The 24,129-nt window shown below is 30.7% G+C and overlaps 1 protein-coding gene across 5 annotated transcripts in view; it reads left to right on the plus strand.

Moving 5' to 3' along the window:
- The window catches only part of LOC111054487 (voltage-dependent calcium channel type A subunit alpha-1), a 1,036,091-nt gene that overhangs the window by 944,251 nt on the left and 67,711 nt on the right, over positions 1-24,129 (plus strand). For 4 of the 5 annotated variants that reach the window (XM_039432653.1, XM_039432654.1, XM_039432656.1 and 1 more), the window contains exons 23-27: positions 1,997-2,140; positions 2,849-3,050; positions 5,173-5,337; positions 9,978-10,088; positions 20,471-20,554. In XM_039432653.1, coding sequence (XP_039288587.1) covers positions 1,997-2,140; positions 2,849-3,050; positions 5,173-5,337; positions 9,978-10,088; positions 20,471-20,554 — 706 coding nt within the window. Of the gene's footprint in view, positions 1-1,996; positions 2,141-2,848; positions 3,051-5,172; positions 5,338-9,977; positions 10,089-13,328; positions 13,440-20,470; positions 20,555-24,129 lie in introns of all 5 variants that reach the window. The other variant, XM_039432652.1, reaches the window with a different exon arrangement.

Raw genomic sequence — 24,129 nt, forward strand, 5'->3', positions numbered from 1 at the left:
AATACCTTTTTTGTATGTTTTATCACACTTATATCATTGTGTTCTATACTTTGAGTAGAAACCCCTGGAAAAAACGAATTTATTATTACGAAATCGTAGAAACGTATAAAATATTTTTTTCTCGGACTGTGACATCAGCTAAATTTGTAAGAAAAATAGCACAAGGATTTCCTTATTATTTTATCTGCCATTACATCAGTGTTAATTGTATCGTAGATGAATAAATAAATATTGAAGGTAAAAAGTTGAAAAGGTATCAGCTTAGCCATCTCCAGTTGAATTCCAACCAAAAGGTTAATAAGAGATGATAGGTATGCAAATAAAATGTATCACTTTATTTCATATATTCTTTACTTGGATAGAATTTAGAATATTCTATTTCAAAGTACAATAGATGATAAGCATGCAAATAAAATTAACCATTAAATTTTATGTATGTTTTACTTTGATAGATTTACAGAATTTAAAATTAGAATATATATTTAAATCCATGGATTCTAGTTCTACTCACTTGAAAATGATAAAGCATGTTGTGAGTAAAATTTTTTAAAAAGTGTACTTAGATTTTTTATATTTTTATTTCTTAACTATCAACTCTTGTATTTTGAAATACAATTTTCCTCTTTTCCCATCGAGATTTGTCCTCTATTATTTTTATTAATTTATCAATTTGTACAGAATCACTTATCATTGAAATGATATTCGAAGAGGAATAACAGGCGAACCCTTTCATTTTCCTCTTCCAAATTTAGATTGATATCAGTTCAAAATAAAGTAAGTCACTTTTCACTTCACATCACCATATATTGGTTTTTTAAAAATATTTTTACTTCAAATTTAGAATGATAAATGAACAATAAAAATGGAAATCCACAATATAAAATTTAAATGTATTGAATTAACTAAGAAATTTGTGCAGTAAGAACACACTTTAATCGTGCGTAATCTATTTAATAACTGTTTGTATTTGAAACCAATACGTACTGTCTATTTCCTGTATATTCTATTCATCTGTGAATACTCATGAAATATAAACAGTCAGATAACGGAAAAATTTTGAATCATCATTACAACTCTATGCAACTGGAAAAAAATAAATCAAAATTTCCTTTATGCTATGATACAAAATAGAATGAAATCTTACGAACTAACATTTTACAAAATTAAGAATTACCTTCTAAGGCATAAATCCTGAGCACACGAAAACTAACAAAAAAAATCGAATTAAATACATGATCAATATAGCACATATACAACATCTTAAAGCATATATATAATACTACAAGATGAAATGGATTTTTAGTTGATAAATGAGGGGGGGGAAGGAATTATAAAAATGACGGATGAACCATTGGTAATGTGAATGAAAGGAAAGGGAACAATGGGAAAGCTTACGGATTTGAAACAATAGTAGGTATGATAACTATAATATAATGAAGTGCATTCAAAAGGTGAAGGAATAAAAATCAAAACGGAGCCTAAAAATCATGAAATAGTTATATTCAATGCTAGTGCATAGTGAATAATCCATTTATCGATTTCAATTATTAATGACTTGGAGATTTTATTTGGAATTAAGTAGATTGGTATTTTGTTGACTAATTTACAAATTTATATAATAATTTACCGTTAAATTTAGTTGCCTGTCGGAAACAGTCAGTCTTGATCTGATTGCTGAATACGTTACTGAGGTTTTCGTAAACTTTATGGCGTCTGCCATTGTTGAAACTTTTCTTTATTTTTGATCATGTATATGATAACATATTTCAAGTACAGCTGTCTAATTTTTAGAACATCAAATTCACAGAAGAGCGCATTACTGGGATAACGCCTGGGTTTGCCCAAAATCGCTTTGATGAGATATTTCAGTATCATGTATAATTTATTAATTGAGTGTTTAAAGTTTCACCCCATGCCTTGATGTCATACTGTAATGGTTGCCATACTGATGCCATACATGTTTTATAATTGGTCATTTTATGTTTGAATGTTGCAGGGGTGAATTTTTTGTGTTCGAGGAAGGAAGTATTTTACCTAAGGCTGAAAAACGCGAGTGGAAATTGCAGAGTTTCCATTACAACAATGTGGCTGCCGCAATGCTTACTCTGTTTGCTGTGCAAACCGGAGAAGGCTGGCCTCAGTAAGTCATCATCAATTCATCTACTGTATATTCAATTCAGAGAATGATCAGACAATCTCTAGAAATGTTCTTCAAATCTGCAGTTTTATTAATTTCTAAATAATTGATTCTATGCTTTGGAAATCATAAATATTGATATCAATTTAACAAATAAGTAAACTAATACATGGCATATAGATGTTGGTACATAACAACCATACAACCATCCACTACAGCCATAGAGCGTAAACTAATACATGGCATATAGATGTTGGTACATAACAACCATACAACCATCCACTACAGCCATAGAGCGTAAACTAATACATGGCATATAGATGTTGGTACATAACAACCATACAACCATCCACTACAGCCATAGAGCGTAAACTAAACAACTTCTAATATAATGTGCATTCGTTGTACACTTAATTGTGTAGGCTCTCTAGATACTCTCATTACCTACAGTTATGAGCTCCAAAATCATTTCAAGTATCACAGAGTTACAGCAAATTTGCATGATTACTTCGATAATTCGACTTGACACAGATCTACTTTAAATGTACAACTCACAGTTGAAATGTACTGTGGCTGATTATTGTTGTGTTTTATAAACCCTGTTTCTATTGTGCTGTACTGGCTTATATGTCAAATTGTGATGTACTATTGAGGCTTATTAATATATTCTATCCTATTCACTAAATTGTGTAATTATTTGTCTGATTGCAGAGTATTGCAGCATTCAATGTCCGCTACTTATGAAAACAAAGGTCCAATACGGAACTTCCGAATCGAAATGTCCATCTTTTACATAGTGTATTTTGTAGTTTTTCCATTCTTCTTTGTAAACATCTTCGTTGCGTTGATTATTATTACGTTTCAAGAACAAGGAGAAGCCGAACTCCAGGATGGTGAAATCGACAAAAATCAAGTAAGTATTTTTCACAAAAGTTTCTCCCTTATTACATTTTATTACTTATTTCAATTTAGTTATGTACAATATGTTACCATTTAAAATATATTACTATTTTTACAAAATATATTCATCATATCAACATATTACAGTACTTACTTCTCTCCTCAGTCATGATAGAGATTTGGATTGCCTGTGTCTGCAAATAAGTAATATGTTACCATATAATTAAAAACATATATACAGAGTGAGTCATATGTATGGGAACACTTCAATAATTCGGTGACTGTTGTAGATATAATACTGTAACTTTCAGGATAAGTTATTGCTCGAATACTCTACCTTTTGACGTACAGCTGGATTCATAAGAGGGTGACTTAGGGGTTGTAACTCGAATATTTTAAATGTAAACACCAATTGTGTGGTACATCATTTTAAAGGTCTTTTTGAAACAAGAAAGATGGCATTAATAAAAATCTGGTGTGGCGCACTCACACAACTTTCCTTGCCGTTATGAAAATTTATCACCTGACGCTAGTGTTCCCGCGCATCTCAAGTCTACTATTCAAAGATCCAAGCCAGCTGGTGACAGGAAAATAAGGCTGGAGACACTCGAAGTTTGCTATCTCTTCATAGTGAATGATTTAATATAATCAACAGTATGTTGCCAACAGTTTGTTATTGAAATAATGACATTTTCTCGAATATCGAGCTTATTTTCAATTTTAGGTGGAAATGCTGCTGAACATTAATTGAAGAGATTTTTATGCTCAATCTTTTCCACTTGGTATTTTTGTTTAAATATTATCTAAAGCCTGATAATTGGGAATCTAAAATCAAACTTTGCATAGATGGGGCGGAACACACACACACACACCACACACACACACACACACACACATACAGATCAATACCCAAAAACCACTTTTTTGGACTCAGGGGACCTTGAAACGTATAGAAATTTGACAAAAAAAACAATTTGAACAAAAAAACTCATGAGGAAAAGATTCAGCATGAAAATCTCTACAATTTATGTTCAGTAACATTTTCACCTAAAATTGAAAATAAGCTTGAAATGCGAGAAAATAAGATTATTCAATTGGAAACTGTTGGCAACTGTTGATTCTATTAAATCATTCACTATGAAGAGATAGCAGACTTCGTGTATCTGCAGCTCTATTGTCCTGTCACCAGCTGTCTCTGATCTTGGAATAGTAGATTTGATATGCGCGGGAACACTAGCGTCAGTTGATCAATTTTCATCACGGCAAGGAAAGTTGTGTGAGTGCGCCACACCAGATTTTTATTGAGGTCGTCTTTCTTGTTTTGAAGAGGTCTTTAAAATTATTTACCACACAATGGTTGTTTACATTTAAAATATCCGAGTTACAACCCCTAAGTCACCCCCTTATGATGGGTTGAAATTCAGTGGTACGTCAAAAGGTAGAGTAGAGTATTCGACCAATAACTTATCCTGAAAGTTACAGTATTATATCTACAACAGTCTCCAACGTATTGAAGGGTTCCCATACATATGACTCACTCTGTATATGATTATTATTCGCAGAAAACAACAGACAACTGAGTAAAAATACAATCATTCTTGGATTTTATGTTTTTTATATAAAAAATGCAGCTTTAATAGTATATATAGATATACCTATCATGAATGTCTTTTTTACCGTTACTATGTCCAACCATGGAAAGTCTGAGAACTTCTTTCCCACATCGCCATAAAGTCTCTTTGTCGATGTCTGGTGTTGTCAAGCATCTAATGATAACATGCTAGCCTCCCAATATTCTATCCAGACTATACTTGGGCACAAGGTTATTATAGTTTAATTTGAAATCAAACTAGTTTAATAAATTCTTTTTTTGATATTCAGTACAATCCTCTTTCTAATTAGTTTTGCAGTTGCTATTTCTGTTGAATTAACGGTTTCGAACTTGAACTAATCAACACCAGCCCTCAGTAAAAAAGCCAGTATTTAGAAAATGCAAACGTATTTAAATTCAGATTCAAATACAGTATTAAAGTAATACAGATTTTAGCAAATACATAGTAAACATTAGTCCTGGTTCTATTTCATGTAAGTAACAGAAAGTTTGAAATTGATTAAAATGTGTTTTAATTTTTCAGAAATCGTGCATTGATTTCACCATTCAGGCGCGACCTCTCGAACGATATATGCCAAATAAACGAAACGGATTCAAGTACAAAATTTGGCGTCTTGTTGTGTCCACGCCATTCGAATACTTCATTATGATGCTCATTGTGTTCAATACCCTCCTTTTAATGATGAAGGTGAGTAATTAATGAACGTTAAATATATAAATCATTCCCAGATTCATTATCTTCAACTTGGGATCTTGAAATATAAAATAAATAAGACTGCAGAGTAGAAAATTTTTATTCCCAAATCAGTTTATACTTTTCATTTTTCCAATATTTCTTATGTGAATAATAGACATGCATTATATTTATGTATATTTACATATTAATTTTCACAAGTACCTATATTTATTTTTAGCTTGAATAAAAAAACTCAATCCTAAATTCAGAATACTGATTAGTAATTTTCATCACATTATGTAGGAATTCCATTCAGAAAGAGCTATCTATTACTGAGAAGCGCTTACTTGCGAGTTGATCTTAATACTCTAAACTTTAAAATTTATTATTTTGTTTGTTGTTTTGCGAATGTATATGTTTTGTGTTGAACTCCCTCCAAAATTATTATTTCACAATAGGATCAATGAAATTACCAAATTACTCAGATCTGGATAGATAAATTCAATAAGAATTGTCCATGAGAATTGTCCAATTGTTTATCCACTCTGCAGATCTCAGTAATGTTGAAATACGGATAATAGAGGTTTTGTAATATTGACAGTAGTTATTATTTTTCAGCTGTTTAAATGGAAATTTAAATGTTTTTATTTTAAAGTTGTCGAAATGATTGTATTTGTTGATTCTTTGTCATGTTTGTGAGTGCTCATTGTCTGATCCATCGGTCTTTGTTACAATCTCTCAAATAAAGTGCTACATTAATCATTCATCTTTCAAGTTTTCTGTAAAATATGAAAAAAGGTTGAATCATGGAAAAATATTCTCTACCATGATCTGTATTTGACATACAATTATGGCTGAAATGATTTTAAATTATTTCGATTACAGTTCGATAAAAAGTATCTCAGTTTTATTAAAAGGATTAAATCGAAATTGACTTCTAGTTTAAGGGAAGCTCTCCTATTTTCCATTCCCCAAGTTGTCAATTTATTTTATTTACTCAGAGATGTTTAAACTATCAAATCCGTTGCACTATCAAATATGACTGAATAAATACTAATTAATAATATCATTCTCTTGCAGATATTTTTCATTGATATTGTTTGTTACAATTGATCATTTGATCGATTTTGACATTGTTCATGAAAATGATATTGTCTTGCATGTATTGCATGAATTCACAACTCACTGATAATATTTTGAATTTTCACTCTTGTATGTGAGGCTTCCTAACCATAAGCTACTACAGCTTAAACTTTATCTGTCTAAATCTGGCTCTCTTATCTAATCTATGTTTTGTGGCTATCTTTATTCCAACATCCTTTTTTATAAGCAGCAGTAATATGCTTTACATGAGACTGATTGTTGAGTTTTTCTACCTAAAAACTCTTTCCCTCGCATGGAACACACGTTTTATGTGCATGTTTCAATCGCATTGGCTAGCTTATTATGCAAATTCATAAACTTAATTTCATCCAAGGGATTGTAAATTAAATTTTTCCAAGTATATAATATACTATTATAGTATTACATCAATTCGGTTGTAGCTTACTGCCGTGATTGGTTTCTTAACCAATGAAAATCAATTTCTTATTACTGACATTAACTAGAAATTGTACTCTATTTTAATCCATAAATACCCAGAATTTTTCTAGTTAATTATAGTTATATACTTAGTGATTAACAGTGGTTATTATTCTCTAGATAATTTCCAAGTAAATAACTCATTCTAAAACTGATGGTCAGCACCAAGAGGTTATTGTTTGATTATTTTATTTTTCTTTCATGTCATTCTATCCAATCTTTCTCATTTTCCTCTTCCTTTTCTTCTCAATGCATGCGAACTGTATTTTATGGCCATCAATTAATTGCATGTATTACAGCATGCAGGGAATTTCATGCTTCTCATTAATTTTTTATATATATCCATTCAAAACTGTTCTGTACAGATTGATGTTAATTACTATTGTTGTTTGAAAGCCATAATAATTTAAACTTAATTAAATCCCATTCAGATCAGAAAATCGAATAATGAACAATATTTTGCTCATCATAAAAAAGTATTATGTTCACATTATAATTGCTGGGTTGAATTATCCAGGATCAACAACACAATCTAATGCCCGCACCATCTATGTTTAACGCCTTGAACGCCTTACTACCAATTAGATGTAGCTAAAGCCTGGTCCATACGCAACGATATGATCGCAGCGATCTGATTGCACCAATAATCGTAGCAATAAATTGTACATCGCCGTTCTGTCCACATGCAATGATTTTTTGCCCCAACTTCCTTCGCAATTTGTTGGTCTTTCCTTTCTTTAAGTTGTGATCAACATGGAAGAGATACTATTGTGGCCCCTTTATGTAATTTGTTTGGCGAAAGTAGGGAAAGTAGAAGGAGACAATTCAAACCAAGTGGTGTCGTTCTTGGCTTCTCAAGAAAGACAAGTTTTCGCATGTGAGGCTACTGTGAGAATTGAGGGATGATCCAAATGACTGGCGCAACTATTTGAGAATGACAGAAGACTCAAACGTGGTATTGTTAAACTTTGGTCTCTCCTCTGATAAAGAAGCAGGATGCAGTTATGCGAAAATCAATTTTTGCACATAACCGACTCATCGCTACCCTCAGATATCTTGCTACAGAGCGCAGTTTAAAGTGTATCAAATTCACGACCATAATTTTAAAACCAAGTATTAGTGTTATTTTCGAAGGACCTGTGAGGCTATATACAAAGTGATGAGAAAATACATAAGAGTAAGTTCCAAAGATATTTTATTGAACAATGATCGGAGCAATTTAGTTTGATGAATAAGTTGATCGAAGCACTGTCTACACGCTACGACCTGTCGCTCCAATCTCCAATCTCGCCAGATTGGTGCAATCGTTGTTAGGTTGATCAAGTTTTCGATCAACAGTTCAACCCCGATATATCGCGATCAATCTTGCCCAATCGCATCAATCTTCCGTCCATACGCTCCAATTATTGTAACAATATGGTCGGTACCGATCAGATTGATGCAATATATCGTTGCGTGTGGACCTGGCTCAAGGTCGCATTTATCACAATATTTCAGCTGTTTTAATGAAAAAATCATAAATGCGACTATATTTCCCAAAGACCTTAAAGATGCATAGACTCACATGCAGCGCTAGTGTCATACTTGGAATTGAAATCCGCCATTGAGGGGGCAACCCATAAGATTATTACATACCAATGCCACCAATGCCTTTGTGATCTATAGTATTACAAATATGGTATATATAATATCTCATGCTAAAATACCCCAATGGCGGCCTTCAATTTCAAGTAAGAGCTATCATTGGGAAGGCATAGGCATTGTGGGTCTATATCTCTTCAAGGTCTTTGATATTTCCATGTAAACCTATATAAATTACCTTCAAACTCAGGGCGGTAAGCATCATCTCAGTTTGAACAAAGATTGATCAGCTGTTGGTTTAAACCAGGGATGAAGTACATTTTAATTTACTAGTAGTTCTGTGGACAGTAGACCTCGCGCAGTTATAAACCGCAGCCTCCTCTTATACTGTCCATCAGAGTAAATCCTGTCTATATGTCTTGTCGGCGAGATATCAGTGTGAAAACGGCTAATGGCTGTTGGGGTTTGTGTATCAAAAATGCTAACATCAAAAGCTAATCTCCTTCAAGACATATTGGCAACAGGACAGCCCGATTTTAAAGCAGAGAAAGTTCGAGAGACAATACTTTGTTATCTTTGTTATTAATTGCATGCGTTATTGCACGCAATCAATGGTTCATTTAATAATACATAAAAGTTGCATTCAATGAGGCATGCAATTTATAGTCTACACAGCAGCTGATTTTTTATACCAAGCTACATTGAGATATTGAATTGCATGCGTCATGGCATGCAATTTATCATCAACTCGACAGCTGATTTATGATGAATAATTCTGATTAGACTGATTTTTACTCCAATATTGGCGTATGAAGGAGGCTCCTTTTTCCTTTTATATTATCCTTGAAATGCAAAATTTCCAAAAACCTTGTATATACGTCGACGCGCAATTTAAAAAGGAACATACCTGTCAAATTTCATAAAAATCGATTACCGTGTTTCGCCGTAAATGCGCATCATATAAACATATAAACATTTAAACATTGAGAGAAATGCCAAACCGTCGACATGAATCTTAGGCCTCACTTCGCTCAGTCAATTAATGTGACCATAATCTTCATGTAAATGTAAACTAGTGTTAAACGTAGATGGTGCATAATTATTATGGGTCCTAGATGGGGATATGGCACTTGGTGTTGGGCTGCAAAACTGATCAAAATTGGAGATAAAAACTGATTTTGCTTGTGCAGCTCAGTGAATTGTTCTCATGAAACAATATTTTCGATTGATGATTATAATTTATAATAAATTGAGTTGGGAATAATTGCATGAATTTGTCTTATTTCTTTCATATCATGCTACAATGCTAATGTAATGTCTTTTATTGTGGCTCTCCATTAAATTGTTTGCTTTTCATTGTAACCTTTCTTAATTTATTCTATTCACCGATTCATTTTTGATGTTTGATTAGGGAATCTTCCTGGTTGTGTGTCATCTCCAATGATCAATTGCGAATTTTTGTGTATTCAAATATTGTGACTTTTTTATAGTTTCACAAGCAGAGCCCTGTCTATAGGGAAACACTGAAATACATGAATGTGGCCTTCACTAGTATGTTTACCGTTGAAACGTGTCTGAAGATAATCGCTTTCGGAATTCGGGTAAGCACCCATACATCCACTACAAATTGTGCACACCCCATCATCTATCTCCATTAGCACAAACAAACTCTTTATTATGGGAGTTTAAAAGTGTAATAAGTCGCAGGTTGAATTTATAGTAGGAAAGAGTCATTAATATCGAATATAAAATTTGTTTATGAAGATTTTCGTTTCTGAAATCAATAGTGTATTTTATGTAAAATAATATTTTTTATAGTAACATTCAATCCAGTTAGATAATGATCATCATGATGATTATTTATTTAGAATGAACTCTACGTTTCAATTTGTTGGTGAAATGCGAGCATGCAAACACCGGAAACCAATCAAGTCAAATCATCTTATTACTAAGAAAAAACAATTGAATATGTCATTGCAAAAGCAAGCAACAAATTAAATGGCTCTACCCATCTGGGGAGATCTGGGAGCGAGATCATATCAGTCCATATTATTGAGAAACACTATTCATATAACAAATAAGTGAATTTGTCCATATTTTAATATTTAATTATATCCATCAAACAACACCGGTATAAACTTATCAACTGAAATTATATCCACGCTTAAATCGAAACATTCATTTCATCATCTGAAAAATAAAAACGTTCAAATTTGAATATAAATCATCAGTATGTATGCTTCAATAATATTTGGGGAAAACCACAGTTACATTCCAACAAAACAAAAAACTTTTATTACAATCAAATATTTGAGCTATATACCGTATCGTTTTTTCAACTTTTGAACGTCATTATAGTGGAACACTATTTTGTCTCTGAATTGAATCAAATATACCATAGATATATACAGCTTTGCAGACTCCTGAATAAGATAATATATTATGGAAAATGAGAGTAAAATATTATGATAAAAATAGATTTAACCAATTCTAAACAATTTTACACTTTCAACAATTTATAACCCATTAACTTGAAACATTAAGAAGTTATATATTTAGAAGTGTGGTAAACTATGAACAATAATTTTTTGCTAATACCAAATCTATTTCAATCGAAAAACACCTATATATTTAAATATTTCAAGGTTCATAAATCTGTGTTTCGCAGCTTCATTAGAGTGTATAAACAATGTTTTGTAAAATAATTTTGTAGAGATTAGAATATTGAACGATGTAGTAACCTTCAAGTGCGTATTTTCATAGATGCTCATGGGGTGAGCATAATTTGTGTAAAGCAATAGTAAAAAAATGTAAATAAATTTTGACATTCGAGTCACTTTTTAAAATGATGAAATACTTTTCTAGTATTCTGTGAGTAGAATCTCCCTGTGTAAAAATCGAGACTGCTATAATCATACTCGCCCCAACAATACTATAGAAGGTAAGTGATTCTTTTGGCAGTAATAAACACTAGAGTTGTAAATTATGTACGAATCAAAACCCTCTTCAAGTAATATTATATTCTAGACTTAACAATACTAGGTAGTTTCAAAAATTTCATTTATTGCGAAATGAGATAACTAGAACGTACCTTGAATAATCCCTTGAATTATGATTGCTTCCAAAAACATTACCTCCTGTCATCACTTATGAAACTTCAGCATGATTCTGTTGTAGAATGCTTGCATTATAGTGAAAGCATGTTTTAGACGCTGCTTATTACATTTCCATTATAATCCTTGTTTTATTTCCAAGTGTATAATTTTATTCTTATTAAATCTTGTAACTGGAGTACATTTCATGTCGAGAAGAAAAAGCTAAAAGATATTAGATTGGAGAAAGAACTTGAAAATATAGAAGTGTGCTTATTTTGTAAACTGAAAAGTATATTAACATCCACCAAAATATGTTTTTCATTATTTCAACTTAGCTCATTGAAGCTCATGAATAATTTATTTTAATTTTTTTTACATTATATTAATTCTATTTAATTTCATTTTTGAACTCAATCCACTGAATTATTTAATGCATGTTCTAATAAAATGCATATTTTAATAATAAAATGAAATAATAAATTCACAAAAAATGTAGTAGATGGGTAGATGCCTTAACCACTCATATCATCTAGGTGTTTAATATTATTTACTCAAAATCTGTAATTGTTCATTTTTGTTGTAATTTAGCAATGATGTGACATGTATTCAAAGTTATGAGAGATTGCTGTACATATCAAATGCTTCACAACAACCATCATTGTTTATATTATTTTGCTGTCACTGCTTTGATTGAAAACTTCATTTGATGTGTATGTACTAACATTAACATTATCTTTTACAGAGTTCTTTGTTATAGATTATAATATTATAATATTTGAAATATTTTGGGTGCTGTTTTCTGTCGTGAAACATCGACAAGAAATGTTTGATAACTATGTTGTGATAATTATATTTGTTACTGTGAATACTTTTTAGTGTAGTGTCTAGAATTATGTAATTTTGATAAATTTTACATTACTCATCTCAAATGTGTAGAGTTATTAAAAAAATACACTTTAAAATTAGAATCCAATTGAATTAAGTTACTTAAAAATACTTGAACATGAATTTGACATTACTATATTATCGCAATAGCATTTTATCAAACCCCACTTAAATTCCTTTTCATTCAAATTGGTGGTAAACATCTACCTGTTGTGAATTATTCAATTTCGTATCCAGATAATGTGTCAATCTCATAGGGAATCAAAACTTTCAATTCATTTAACTTTTATTTCATTTAGAAAAACTTGAATTTCATTCATTTCATTGATTTGTTCTCAAAAATAAATCTACATAGTATCTTATGCCTCCATTTTTATACACCTATCGATTGTCATGCAAATTACTTTCTTGGCTGCTGGAACTTGAAAATGTATTATACTTTAATATTTACTTAATTGGACATATTTTTAAAATAATATAGCTTTTGTAAATAAAGAGTTACTTTGTAAGCAAATCTCTCTGACTTTCAAAAAGAATTATAATATAACTTCAATTAATAATCCGTAGAGCATTACCAATATAATGTTCAATTAGCAATATTTTGCTAACAAAAACTTCATAAAATCGGATTAAAGCCCAAGAGTATTAATTATTACTCTAAGTCGATTAATATGAATCACTCTATGAGCTCAAATCAAGTTTTGAAGATTGCTTTCATAATGTTGCTCTTGTTTTGTTGTAAATACTATAAATTGCAAATGAGATGAGTAATACAAAATGTATATTAATTGTAATATATTGAAATTATTCTTTTAGTATTCATTCACTTGATTAGTTTTGTATGATATATGTTTTTGGCAGTACCGTGATGCTCCACCCCTGCTAGAAGATATCCTACAGATAATGAACTTGGTCTTCACCATACTATTCCTTATCGAGTGTATATTAAAAATCATCGCATTTGGATTTAAGGTGATGAATATGCTATGACCTCTAATATACGAATTGCAATAATTATGTTGTTATGAGAAATGATTCATTAAAATTAAAGCATGTTGTTTATGAAAAATAAATTGAATTCACGAGCATGGACTCAGAATTTTTAGAATTTTCAATAGATATGCAGTTTGAATAACTTTTATGCTTATAGATTTTACTTGAATAGATTCATGGCTATGATTTGCCTACCAATCGTATCAATTAAAATATCAGCAATATAAGAGATATATTGGTAAAAACAGTAAGTTTTTGCCTACTAACTGTGGAATAGTCTCTACTCTGCTGTAATTTACCAGGTAGGCCCAATATTGTAGGAGCAAAATTGTTCCAAAATGGTTTGGCTCAAACGTCGAGCTGAACCACTCTAATGATTTGAGCTCCAGCATTAGAAATATCACTGCAAGTCTACAAAGTTTTGATTACAAAAATGTCTGTGGGTTAAGAATTGAAATGAAATTGTTGATTAACCGCTCTCAAAGAAGAACCTTTGTAAATGCCAACCCAATTTTGAACAGATTATTTGCAAAAATCTCTTTTTTTGTAAAGTGTTGAGTTTTCCAAAGTATTCCTGAATAATGGTATCCATCTGTATTATTATGTATACTTTAAAGATAGAAATTGAGAATATTAGAAATTAAAATTTTTCATTTCGCTGATGTATAATGGCTCATAACTTATATTATTAACTATTCCCTACGCATTATCATCTAACATTTATACTGCTGTATTTTTTTTTTTTTTTTTTTCATTTATTGACACACTTTACAATTTACAATAATAAATAATACACAAAACATTACAAAACAATAATATAAAGTGGTTAGGTAACCTCATTTGAAAAAACGTGTTGAGGCACCATCACACTGAAAATAAAGAAAGAGTAGCTTAGAGCCTAGCTAAAATTATATAAAAACTTGATAAATGTTTATAATAAAGAGAAAAAAAATATGTTGAAGAGTACTAAGAGATAAACTGTCCCTTCATAAATGTATCATTCACTGCAATATGATAATATCAAAAATACAATATAAAAGTAACTATACTATCTAAACAGAAACTCAACATCTTCTAGTGAAAACAACCAAGATTTCAATTCCTTGAGAAAAATTCTTAAATTTAAACTAGAGGACACATGGAAAGGTAGATAATTATAAAACTTTAAAGCACAAAAAGTAAAAAACCTACGAAAAGCTTCAACATTAGCCTTCAACAGAATGACCTTATTTTGAAATCTCAAACGACTAGAGTAAACTCTAGCATTACTTTGAACATTTCCTCCTCTAATGAAAAATATTCTTAAAACTCTAAAGACATATAAATATCTTAATGGCAAAATATGAAATTGTTTAAAAAAAACCATTGCATGTTCCGTTCTAGGTACACGCGCCATTATTCTGATAATTTTCTTTTGTGCAACTAAAAGTGTATTGATATTTGTGAAATAAATACCTCCCCAACAAGTGATCCCATATTGTAGCTTACTTTCAATAATGGAAAAATAGATCAACCTTAATACATTTACATGGCAAATATTTTTTAAGTAGTAGAATGTTCTTATAGCAGATAACATATATTTATTAATAGAGTTAATATGCTCATTCCAATTACAATTTTTATCAATAAAAAGGCCTAAATATTTGATTTTATCAACTTGTTCAATAAGCATACAACTATGACAATTCAAATCATATAAAATTGCAATATCAGACTTTAAACAAATATTACATTTATAATACAAAGGTTTGATACAAGAAATTTTATCCTTTAAAGAGAAATGAATAAACTTAGTTTTATTACTAAGGGATAATTTATTGAAAGAAAACCACAATTTTAATAACTGAAGATCATACTGAACATCCTTTTGCAATTCCAAAGCAGATTTTGAGTTGTAACATAAAGCAGTATCATCCGCAAAACTAGTAAGTGATCCTCTAAAGGGTCCACTACTAAGACTATTAATAAATATCAAAAAAGAATAGGTCCAAGGACCGATCCTTGCGGAACACCACAGTTTATTGGTTTGAAGGAGCTAAATACATCATTATTAATTTTAACACATTGGACTCTGTTATTCAAATAGCTTTTAAAAAATTCCAAGCAAAACCCCTGAAGCCCGCAAACCACATTACATTCAGTAACAAACTGTGATCCACAGTGTCAAAAGCTTTGGTTATATCTATAAAAAGACCACCCACGCTCAATTTATTATTAAAGCCCTGATATAAATCTGCACAGAAATTCAATAACGCATCTTCTGTGGATTTTCCTTCCAAAAAACCAAATTGCTTTTCAGAGAAAAAACCATTTATTTTTAAGAAATCAATACATCGTTTTTTAATAGCCTTTTCAAAGATCTTTGCAAAAACACTAAGTAATGATATCGGTCTATAATTGTTCAAATCACAAATGTCACCTTTTTTAAAAAGAGGAATCACAACAGCAACTTTTAGTGATTCCGGAAAAATGCCATTGATAAAACTAAAATTAATCAAATACGAAAGTATTGGAGAAATTATACTACTAATCTCTTTAATAATAGAAGCAGATATTCTGTCAAACCCAGAAGATTTTTTCGAGTCCAATGAATTTATAATCATTTCTACTTCCGAAACAGAAGTCTCAAAGAAATAGAAAGAATTCATCACTCGTTTCAATTTGAATAAAGTCCTATACTCTTTATTTATCTCATCATCTGGCGGATCTAATTTAAGTTTCAGCTGATCACTAACACTAACAAAAAAGCTATTAAATTCCTCTGCAATCTTATTTTCATCTTCCAAAATGACACTAGGGTTTACCCCTGCTTTGATCTTTATAATTTTATTATTTTTTGACTTTTTTCCTAATATCTCATTTATAGTCTTCCATTGTTTCTTTATATCATTTTTATTTACACTAAATAAATTCATGTAATATTGCTCTTTTCTATAATCCATATCTCTTTTTAATCGATCACAATAGCGTTTAAGATAATTTTGAAATCTTAAATCACCTATTCGTTTCTTAACTTTTTTATACATTTTATTCCTATATCTTTGCCTTTCACACAGCGACTGTGTCATCCATGGTTTCAGAATGGTGTGCTTGTAATTATTTTTGCATTCCAACAATTCAGTAGCTTTATCAATATTATCGTTTAGAACATCAAGAAAAATATTAAACGCTTTATTTACATCACCCTCGGAATAAACTGACGACCAGTCCACCGATCTAAGATTATTTTTTAACAGTTCATAATTTAATTTCTTTCTATTAATTTTGTTATTTACAGAATGATTATTAAGTTTATCAGTTGAATGATCTTTCAGCTTAATACTACAAATGGAAATATCATGATCACTACGACCAGAGGACACAACATCTGAATCAAACAAAAAAACGTCGTGTTTAGATCTTACGTTAATATGATCTAAACAACTGCTACTATTTCCAAAAGCACGAGTTGGCTTGCTGATTAATTCATAGAAACCATGGCTAGCCAATAAAGACCGATATTCAAAAGTATTAATAGAATGTTTCAAAGTACATATATTAATGTCGCCGGCAAAAACAACATTATTATCTCTTACGCACGCAAAAACACCATTCAACTCACTCAAGAAATCTATAACTGAGTAAGCATGTAATCGATACAGAACGATAAAGGTAATTTCAACGTCTGAACCTACATTGACCTTGACATTAATCACATCGGCTGTTGTCATAGTCACATCATTTTCAATAGCGGAGAATCTTTTTGATATAAATACAAGTACACCTCCAGCTCTATAGTTTTCATTACATTTAGAAAACTGATTATAACCATCAATCATATATCGTCCTAGTTCTGCTGTTTCAATCCATATTTCCGACAAGATTATAATTTCTGGTAATTTATCTAAAGAATTTAGGTGTATTAAAAAAAGATCAAAATTTTCTCTCAGACTTCTGATATTTTGATTCATGATAATTAGCCCATCTGCGCACGTATTAGAAAGAAAATAATTCATCAAAATAAAAGAGTCATCTATATTTTGGTAAGATATTAATGAATCATCACTTATTGAACTCATTAGTCAGTTGACATATTAATGAATATTAATATATAAAATGAAAAACATAAATCGTCACCTTGCAATTAAACATAACAGCTTACTTGACCTCCCTCATCACAGTTTGGCAACGTCTTCCATAGATAGAATTTCACGTACAGGGGATGATGACTCCTTCCGCATTAGGATTTTCCCGTTACGTATCCATAAGTACGCATAGTTCTTTTCTTTCTTCGCTAGTCGGGCAGCTGCAAAAACTTTTCGGCGTCCATAGCAGAGGTTTTCATTGATGTAAACAGGAGCAGTAGCACAAGAGAGACCAATGTCATTAGTACTGAAATCACGTTTGACTCTCCTTTTTTCCAATATTTTCAGTTTATCTTCTCGCCTCACGAATCGCGCAATTATTATTGCTGGACCAGCGTTATCACTCCTCTTACCCAGCCGATGACACACGTCTATGGCTTCCCTACTCACTTTGTGACCTAGAGCTGCCGAAACACCCGCGACTGTCTCATACAAATCTTCGTTTCCTTGTTCCGGAACACCATGAATCTCTATGTTATTAGATCTAGAGTATTGCTCGCTCTCGTCCAGCTTAAGTTCCAAATCTTTCACTTTCTTTGACAAATTAACTTTTTCCTGTTTGAGTTCTTCAATAACTGCAATATATTCACTCATTTTCATAGCCTGTTTATCCAACGTTTCTTTTTGTTCCTTAACCAGATTATGTAAAAATTCAAACGAAGTGTTCATTTCCTTCTCCATACGTTTACGATCATTCTTTGCTTCCTCTAACATGAATATAACCTGTGAGATACTGGCCTTACCTTTTTCAGCATCACTCACAGCCTGCATACTTGATCTTCTTGATGCAGCACACGGTGGGCAACGCCAAATTTGTTTTTCACTTATAATAAAATCCAGTTCGTCTTTGGTCATATTCACGCATTTCAAATGGCAGAAACTACTGCAGTCACTACAAGAAATCGATGAACGTGCGGCACATTTCGATTTACATTCAACACAGTTAGAAGACATGTTTATAATTCAAAAAACTACGACCACCGAATTCAGCAAAAAAATCGCAGTAAAATTGTCAAATTAAAATAGACGAGAAACAATACAACAGATTCAAACAGGAACAGACCGATAGAAATAGCATAATTCTACCGACAGCACTCTTAACAAAGCGAATTGAACATAATACACAATAGTCAAGTTGTGGCTTGAACACAGATAACGGAGCGCTCAACTCTAGCTACCTTCCTCGGCGACGTCTCAGACATGACTGTTTAAGCAATATTCAGATATTTAAGCAAATATTCAGATGGAAATGCTTAATTTTTCCAGAAAATTGCTAGTTTGGGGTCAAGTGAATGAAATGTTAATTAATTCATTGCTCTAGCTTCAAACTCAGCATTTACATTTATTGATAAAATTTTCCAATCAAAAATTATAATACAATATTTTGCTTTTGGAATTGATTCTACATTTTGTTCAATAGAGCATCCAACAACATTGAGCAATAGTAAATTTGCAAGTAGAATCAATAATGCTAGTTTGAAAACTGTTTTGCCTTCACAATAGTGATAACAGTTATAGAGTAGCATGATCATAAAGTATTTGATGATTGCTTTTCAATCATTTGCAGACAACATTTAGTTTTGAGATGCTTAAGTATCATTCGTATTGTTTATTAGAATTTATTAAGCTCACTATGCTTCTTGGGGCGATGCTCTAAATAACATTCGGAGGTAAGTTCATTTGCTTCAGAGCACAATTAGATAGACTGTAATGTCACATGCGATAGTTGCTGATAGAATAGTCGCTTTCAACTATATTGAAATTCTAACACTCAAAAGTTCAATGTCGAAGTGGAAGGAATTAGTTATTACAAAATAGTCCTTCTTAACGATAGGTATATTAATCATTCTACTATTGCTATAGATAGAATCTTACTACCAGATTGTGATTTTATTGATTATTAAAAATGAGTACTCGTATGCAGTACATTAATCATTAGTAGGCTACCGTACTGTAAGTTTCTAAGTTTGTGAGATCATTGAAGTTTATTAAATAAACATAGTAGGCCTCATATACTGATCAATATGAAAATTATTCTCTTATACAATACCTATCCATCGATAGTCTGTCTATCAATCAACTCCATTGATTTATTCATATTTTGTGATACCAAGATATTTTATAAATAGGATGTGTAGTTATATATGACATGAGTAGTATCATATGCTTATATGATAGTTTACTGTGAAGTGGAATATTATTAATTTATTAGATGTTTCTATGGGGAAGAGGACTTCAGTGACCTCTCTACCTGTCAACATTGTGTTACCATTACTCATATTACGTTTTTCTTATTCAACCATTGTAACCATTGAAAGCTTTTGTTGTTATCTTCATAATATCAATATTGTATTTTATCTTGCTCAAGTGTTTAAAGTTTAACTTGCCGATTCAGAAACTATGCGCGAGCTCATGGCCTTTTCTCTTGTATCAAACATAAATTTTTCTACCTCCCTGTTACTATTCACAAGTTTTATACTCTTTGAACTCATCAAAAAAATATCTAGCCATTTTTATTTGATTATTTCTGTCCAGATCCCATATTTCCAGCTTATTTAATTTACCTTAAACCTTAATTTACGATTAACCTTCCTTCAACTCAATTTTGCAAAATATTCTTGTTCAACTTGAACCCCTTTTAACAGTAGGCTACTGCTATTTGATTTTATGGCTGTATAAAAATGTATAATTCATACTTACGGTATGTTAGAATGATGTATTTACAGTTGTGTGATGACTGCAAGTCGATATCACAAGCGAATTTGATGGAATTTCCCAAAATAAAATTAGCTTCCCTCCTGAATGAATTAGCTTTCAACTATTCGATTTAAGTGATTATTCTCAAAATTAAATTTAAATATCTAATATTACTATTGTATTTTACAGAATTTTTTTAAAGACCCGTGGAACGTGTTCGATTTTATCACAGTTATTGGAAGTATAGTGGATGCGTTAGTTCTGGAATTAGTGGTGAGTAACACTTTCTTCACTCTCAAAAAAACTCCAATTGGGATTTTATTTAATGGTTGTTATGTATAGACACTTGTAAACGCATGTCATTGTAAGTGTATGCAAAATCATGTATAGTCCATGTCTTATTATTCATTAAAACTCTTTTGTGGGGCTTCGTTCTAAACACAAGCAATAACCTCAATTCGAAGGCATTTTCCCCATTACTGTATAATGGTGAGGTTCATTTATATTGTTACCAAAATTTCATATTGTTCGTTTTAATGTTACTTAAGTTGGCAAACTGGAATCAACTAAGAAACTAGCATGCAGTTAGTTTTCATGAAAATTAAGAATAATTATTATTCATTATTGCAATAAGATCTTCCAGCTACTATAACTGCTCCAAGATATTGCAAATAGTAACATAATCTATTGAAAGTGAATCCATAATAGTTAATCGTAATGAAATAAATTTAAAAAAATAGACGAATTCAGAAAGTACTTGAAGATTCAGAATACATCTTGTGCTAATTCGATTATTAGGGGTTCTGTTCTAGTTTCCATTTTATTAAATTCGCATCCTCGTCGACATATTTTATTAGATCCAGTAATATCACTATTGATATTGGTGAATCATATCTAGACTTACAATAAAGCTTATCGTATTATTAAAGGTTTGACTTTCTGCAGAAATCAATGTTCTTCAAGTACCTAAACATTTACTATCGTGCATCAAGTTTCATGTTCAATCAATTAACATTATTTTTGAGGTAGGTGTAAAATAGATTATCTTATTATATTCTGTAAGGTATTTACAATGAAATGTGTAATCTGAAAAATAGTAGAAGTTATCTTTGTTTAATTCATTCAAAATTTAGTTAATGTACATAATAATTTAACAATATTCATCCAGTTATACTACTGTACGTAGGTACCAATTATTCGTCTATTAATAGACTTCATGCCATGTATTGGTTATAAAACAGCAATATTTTTTGAAAAATATTCTCAGTGGTTGTAAAAATTAAATGTTGTTAGTGTTAATCCTGTAAATAATTATTGTTCACTGTATATTACATGGGCATATCGTGTTTCAACACCACTTGAATGATTGACATGAAATGAAGTGTTCTAAAACCCATACAAATCAAATTAGATCGTATTTGATACTCAAATTCAATTTATTCGTTATTTACCGAGTTAACTAGCAATTCAAGTTGGGAGAATATTCTTTTCTCCTATTTGAATCTCCACATAACAATTATCATATTTTAAATTGATACCCTGTTGTTCTTTCAACGAATCTTGCACTACTAGAATATTATGCAAAGGGAAGCCAACATGTCACACAATCAAAATTATCGGCCTATAATAAAAATTTAATAATATTTTTAACACTCCATGTTCTATCAATTCGAAAATCCTCTAATGTGTACTGTACGTTATATTCATATTAAGATTTATTCTGGTATTTCTTCTGTTACGTTTTTACTATCTAAAAAAATATTTTTGTTTATTTCAAATCTTTCTCTTAACTTTTTGGTACTGTCTTTCTAGCTCTTCTCTTTTGTTCCTTCATTATTATTGCATTATAAAATATCCCTTCCGAATAGAAGTTCTGTTATTGTTAATGATGTGCTCCTAATAATTAATAGTTTTACTAGAAAAGCATCGATTAAAATATATATTCTTTATCCACTTCCAAGTAATATTTCATAAATCAGGCCTTAATTGTGTCAAATAATCTTCCACTTTAATACTTCTACTTTATTCTTTTCTTGAAAATGATAAGAAATCAATTTTCCATTGATCAATTATTAGTCTTAATTCTTGTTTAAAAAAGTATTAGTAATGCAGTAAGATTGCTGTACAAAATAATATCTTAACACTTAGGGCCGGTTTCCGAGGTCGGGATTTGGCTAAGCTCTAGACTTTAAACAGCTGGAGTAAGAAAATTGGCTTTCCGAAACGGGGCGTAGTCGTAGTCATTGTCAAAGTCACATTTGAATAATATTTCAAAAAAACTAGAAAATTGAACACAAAATAAAATAAAGAGAAAAAGTGTAAAGCTATTTTGAATTATTCAGAAATGTTTAATTTCGTTAAGGAAAAACGTTTCCAATTATAGAAATGAGAAAATAAAAACTGCGACTACTGTTCTAAAAACTACGACTACGCCCCGTTTTGGAAAGCTAATTTTCTGACTCCAGCTGTTTAAAGTCTAGGACTGCTTAGCTAAATGCCGAGCTCGGAACCCGGCCCTTAATAATTTTCTAAACTCTTGTTTAAAAAATTATTAGTAATGCAGTAAGATTGCTGTACAAAATAATATCTTAACACTATTTTGATTGCCGGTGTGTAATGAAGAGATGAAGTTGAGCTATTTGAAATACATATATGTTCATAAAAAAATTCCACCTTCAATTATTCAAATCTATCTGCAGGATTAGAAATTGTTTATTCAAAAATATTATCGAACCAAACATAATAATGTCAAGCAAATGAGCCACATTATTCCTCTAAAATCCAATAGAATAGATAAGCAATGTTTTTGAAACTTTGAACTTCTAAAGGTGTACGCAATAATAGAGAGCTAGTCGTTATTTTAAATCATTTATTCATTTTAAAAAAATGAATGGATTTATTCGTTGATCATATTAATAAGAAAATGAACTGGAATCACAATATCCTTCAAAACTCAACATTTAAATTGATGGATCAAAATGCTTGCTGTTCTTGCATGAGCAATTTTTCCACGTAAGATTTGAGAAATTATTCAACAAACGTATAAATATTAACAAATGATCCATACCAATTAATAAGCACGTACTCTTTGACTGACTCATTCATTGAAATTCTAAAAGGTCTTGCACAGCTGTAACATTATTTTCTAAAAGTTTTTCTTGTACCAAAGAGGAGAACTGTCACAAAATTGAATCTATTTGTTTGCCTGATAACAATGCTCCAGTGTTAGTAACATTCAATAAGTCTTGAATAGGCCCAATATGTTATATGTTAGGACTAATAGCAAAGACCTATATATATTTATATATTCATTATTTTCACAAGAAAGGTAAAAATTTAAGGCATTTTTCCAGATGAAAACATAATTCTTGAAAATGTTATATATTTACTTCCTCTTTTTAAGTTAACTCAGAAATTAAGTATAAAATTGCTAATTACAAATTCATTAAAACTCTCTTCCTACAATTTAAACTTAGTAGTTTTCTTTCCTCAAGTTCTGAAATTAAGTATTCAATTACTATTAAAATGATTTTATGTAATATCAATTTAATGATATTATATAATCGTAATGTGAAAATTTCAGTTCAATATTATTATCAAAAATTTTATAGTTTTTGCTTTTTAAATGAGATTTTGTGTTTGAAAATAGTTTTCTTGATTTTAAAATTTATAAAATTGAAACTCAGGAAGTGAAAGTGCAAATTTTTAGTGAGAAAACATGAAGAACCCAAGACATAACCATAACCAATAAACTTGAGTGTTGATAGGAAATGACATTGGGTAATACGGCAAGGCAGAACATCCGAAAGGATCTCTCTGCCGATAAAAGCCATAAGAATAAATAAATA

The sequence above is a fragment of the Nilaparvata lugens genome, chromosome 7 (assembly GCF_014356525.2).
Source record: "Nilaparvata lugens isolate BPH chromosome 7, ASM1435652v1, whole genome shotgun sequence".
Classification (NCBI taxonomy): Eukaryota; Metazoa; Arthropoda; class Insecta; order Hemiptera; family Delphacidae; genus Nilaparvata; species Nilaparvata lugens.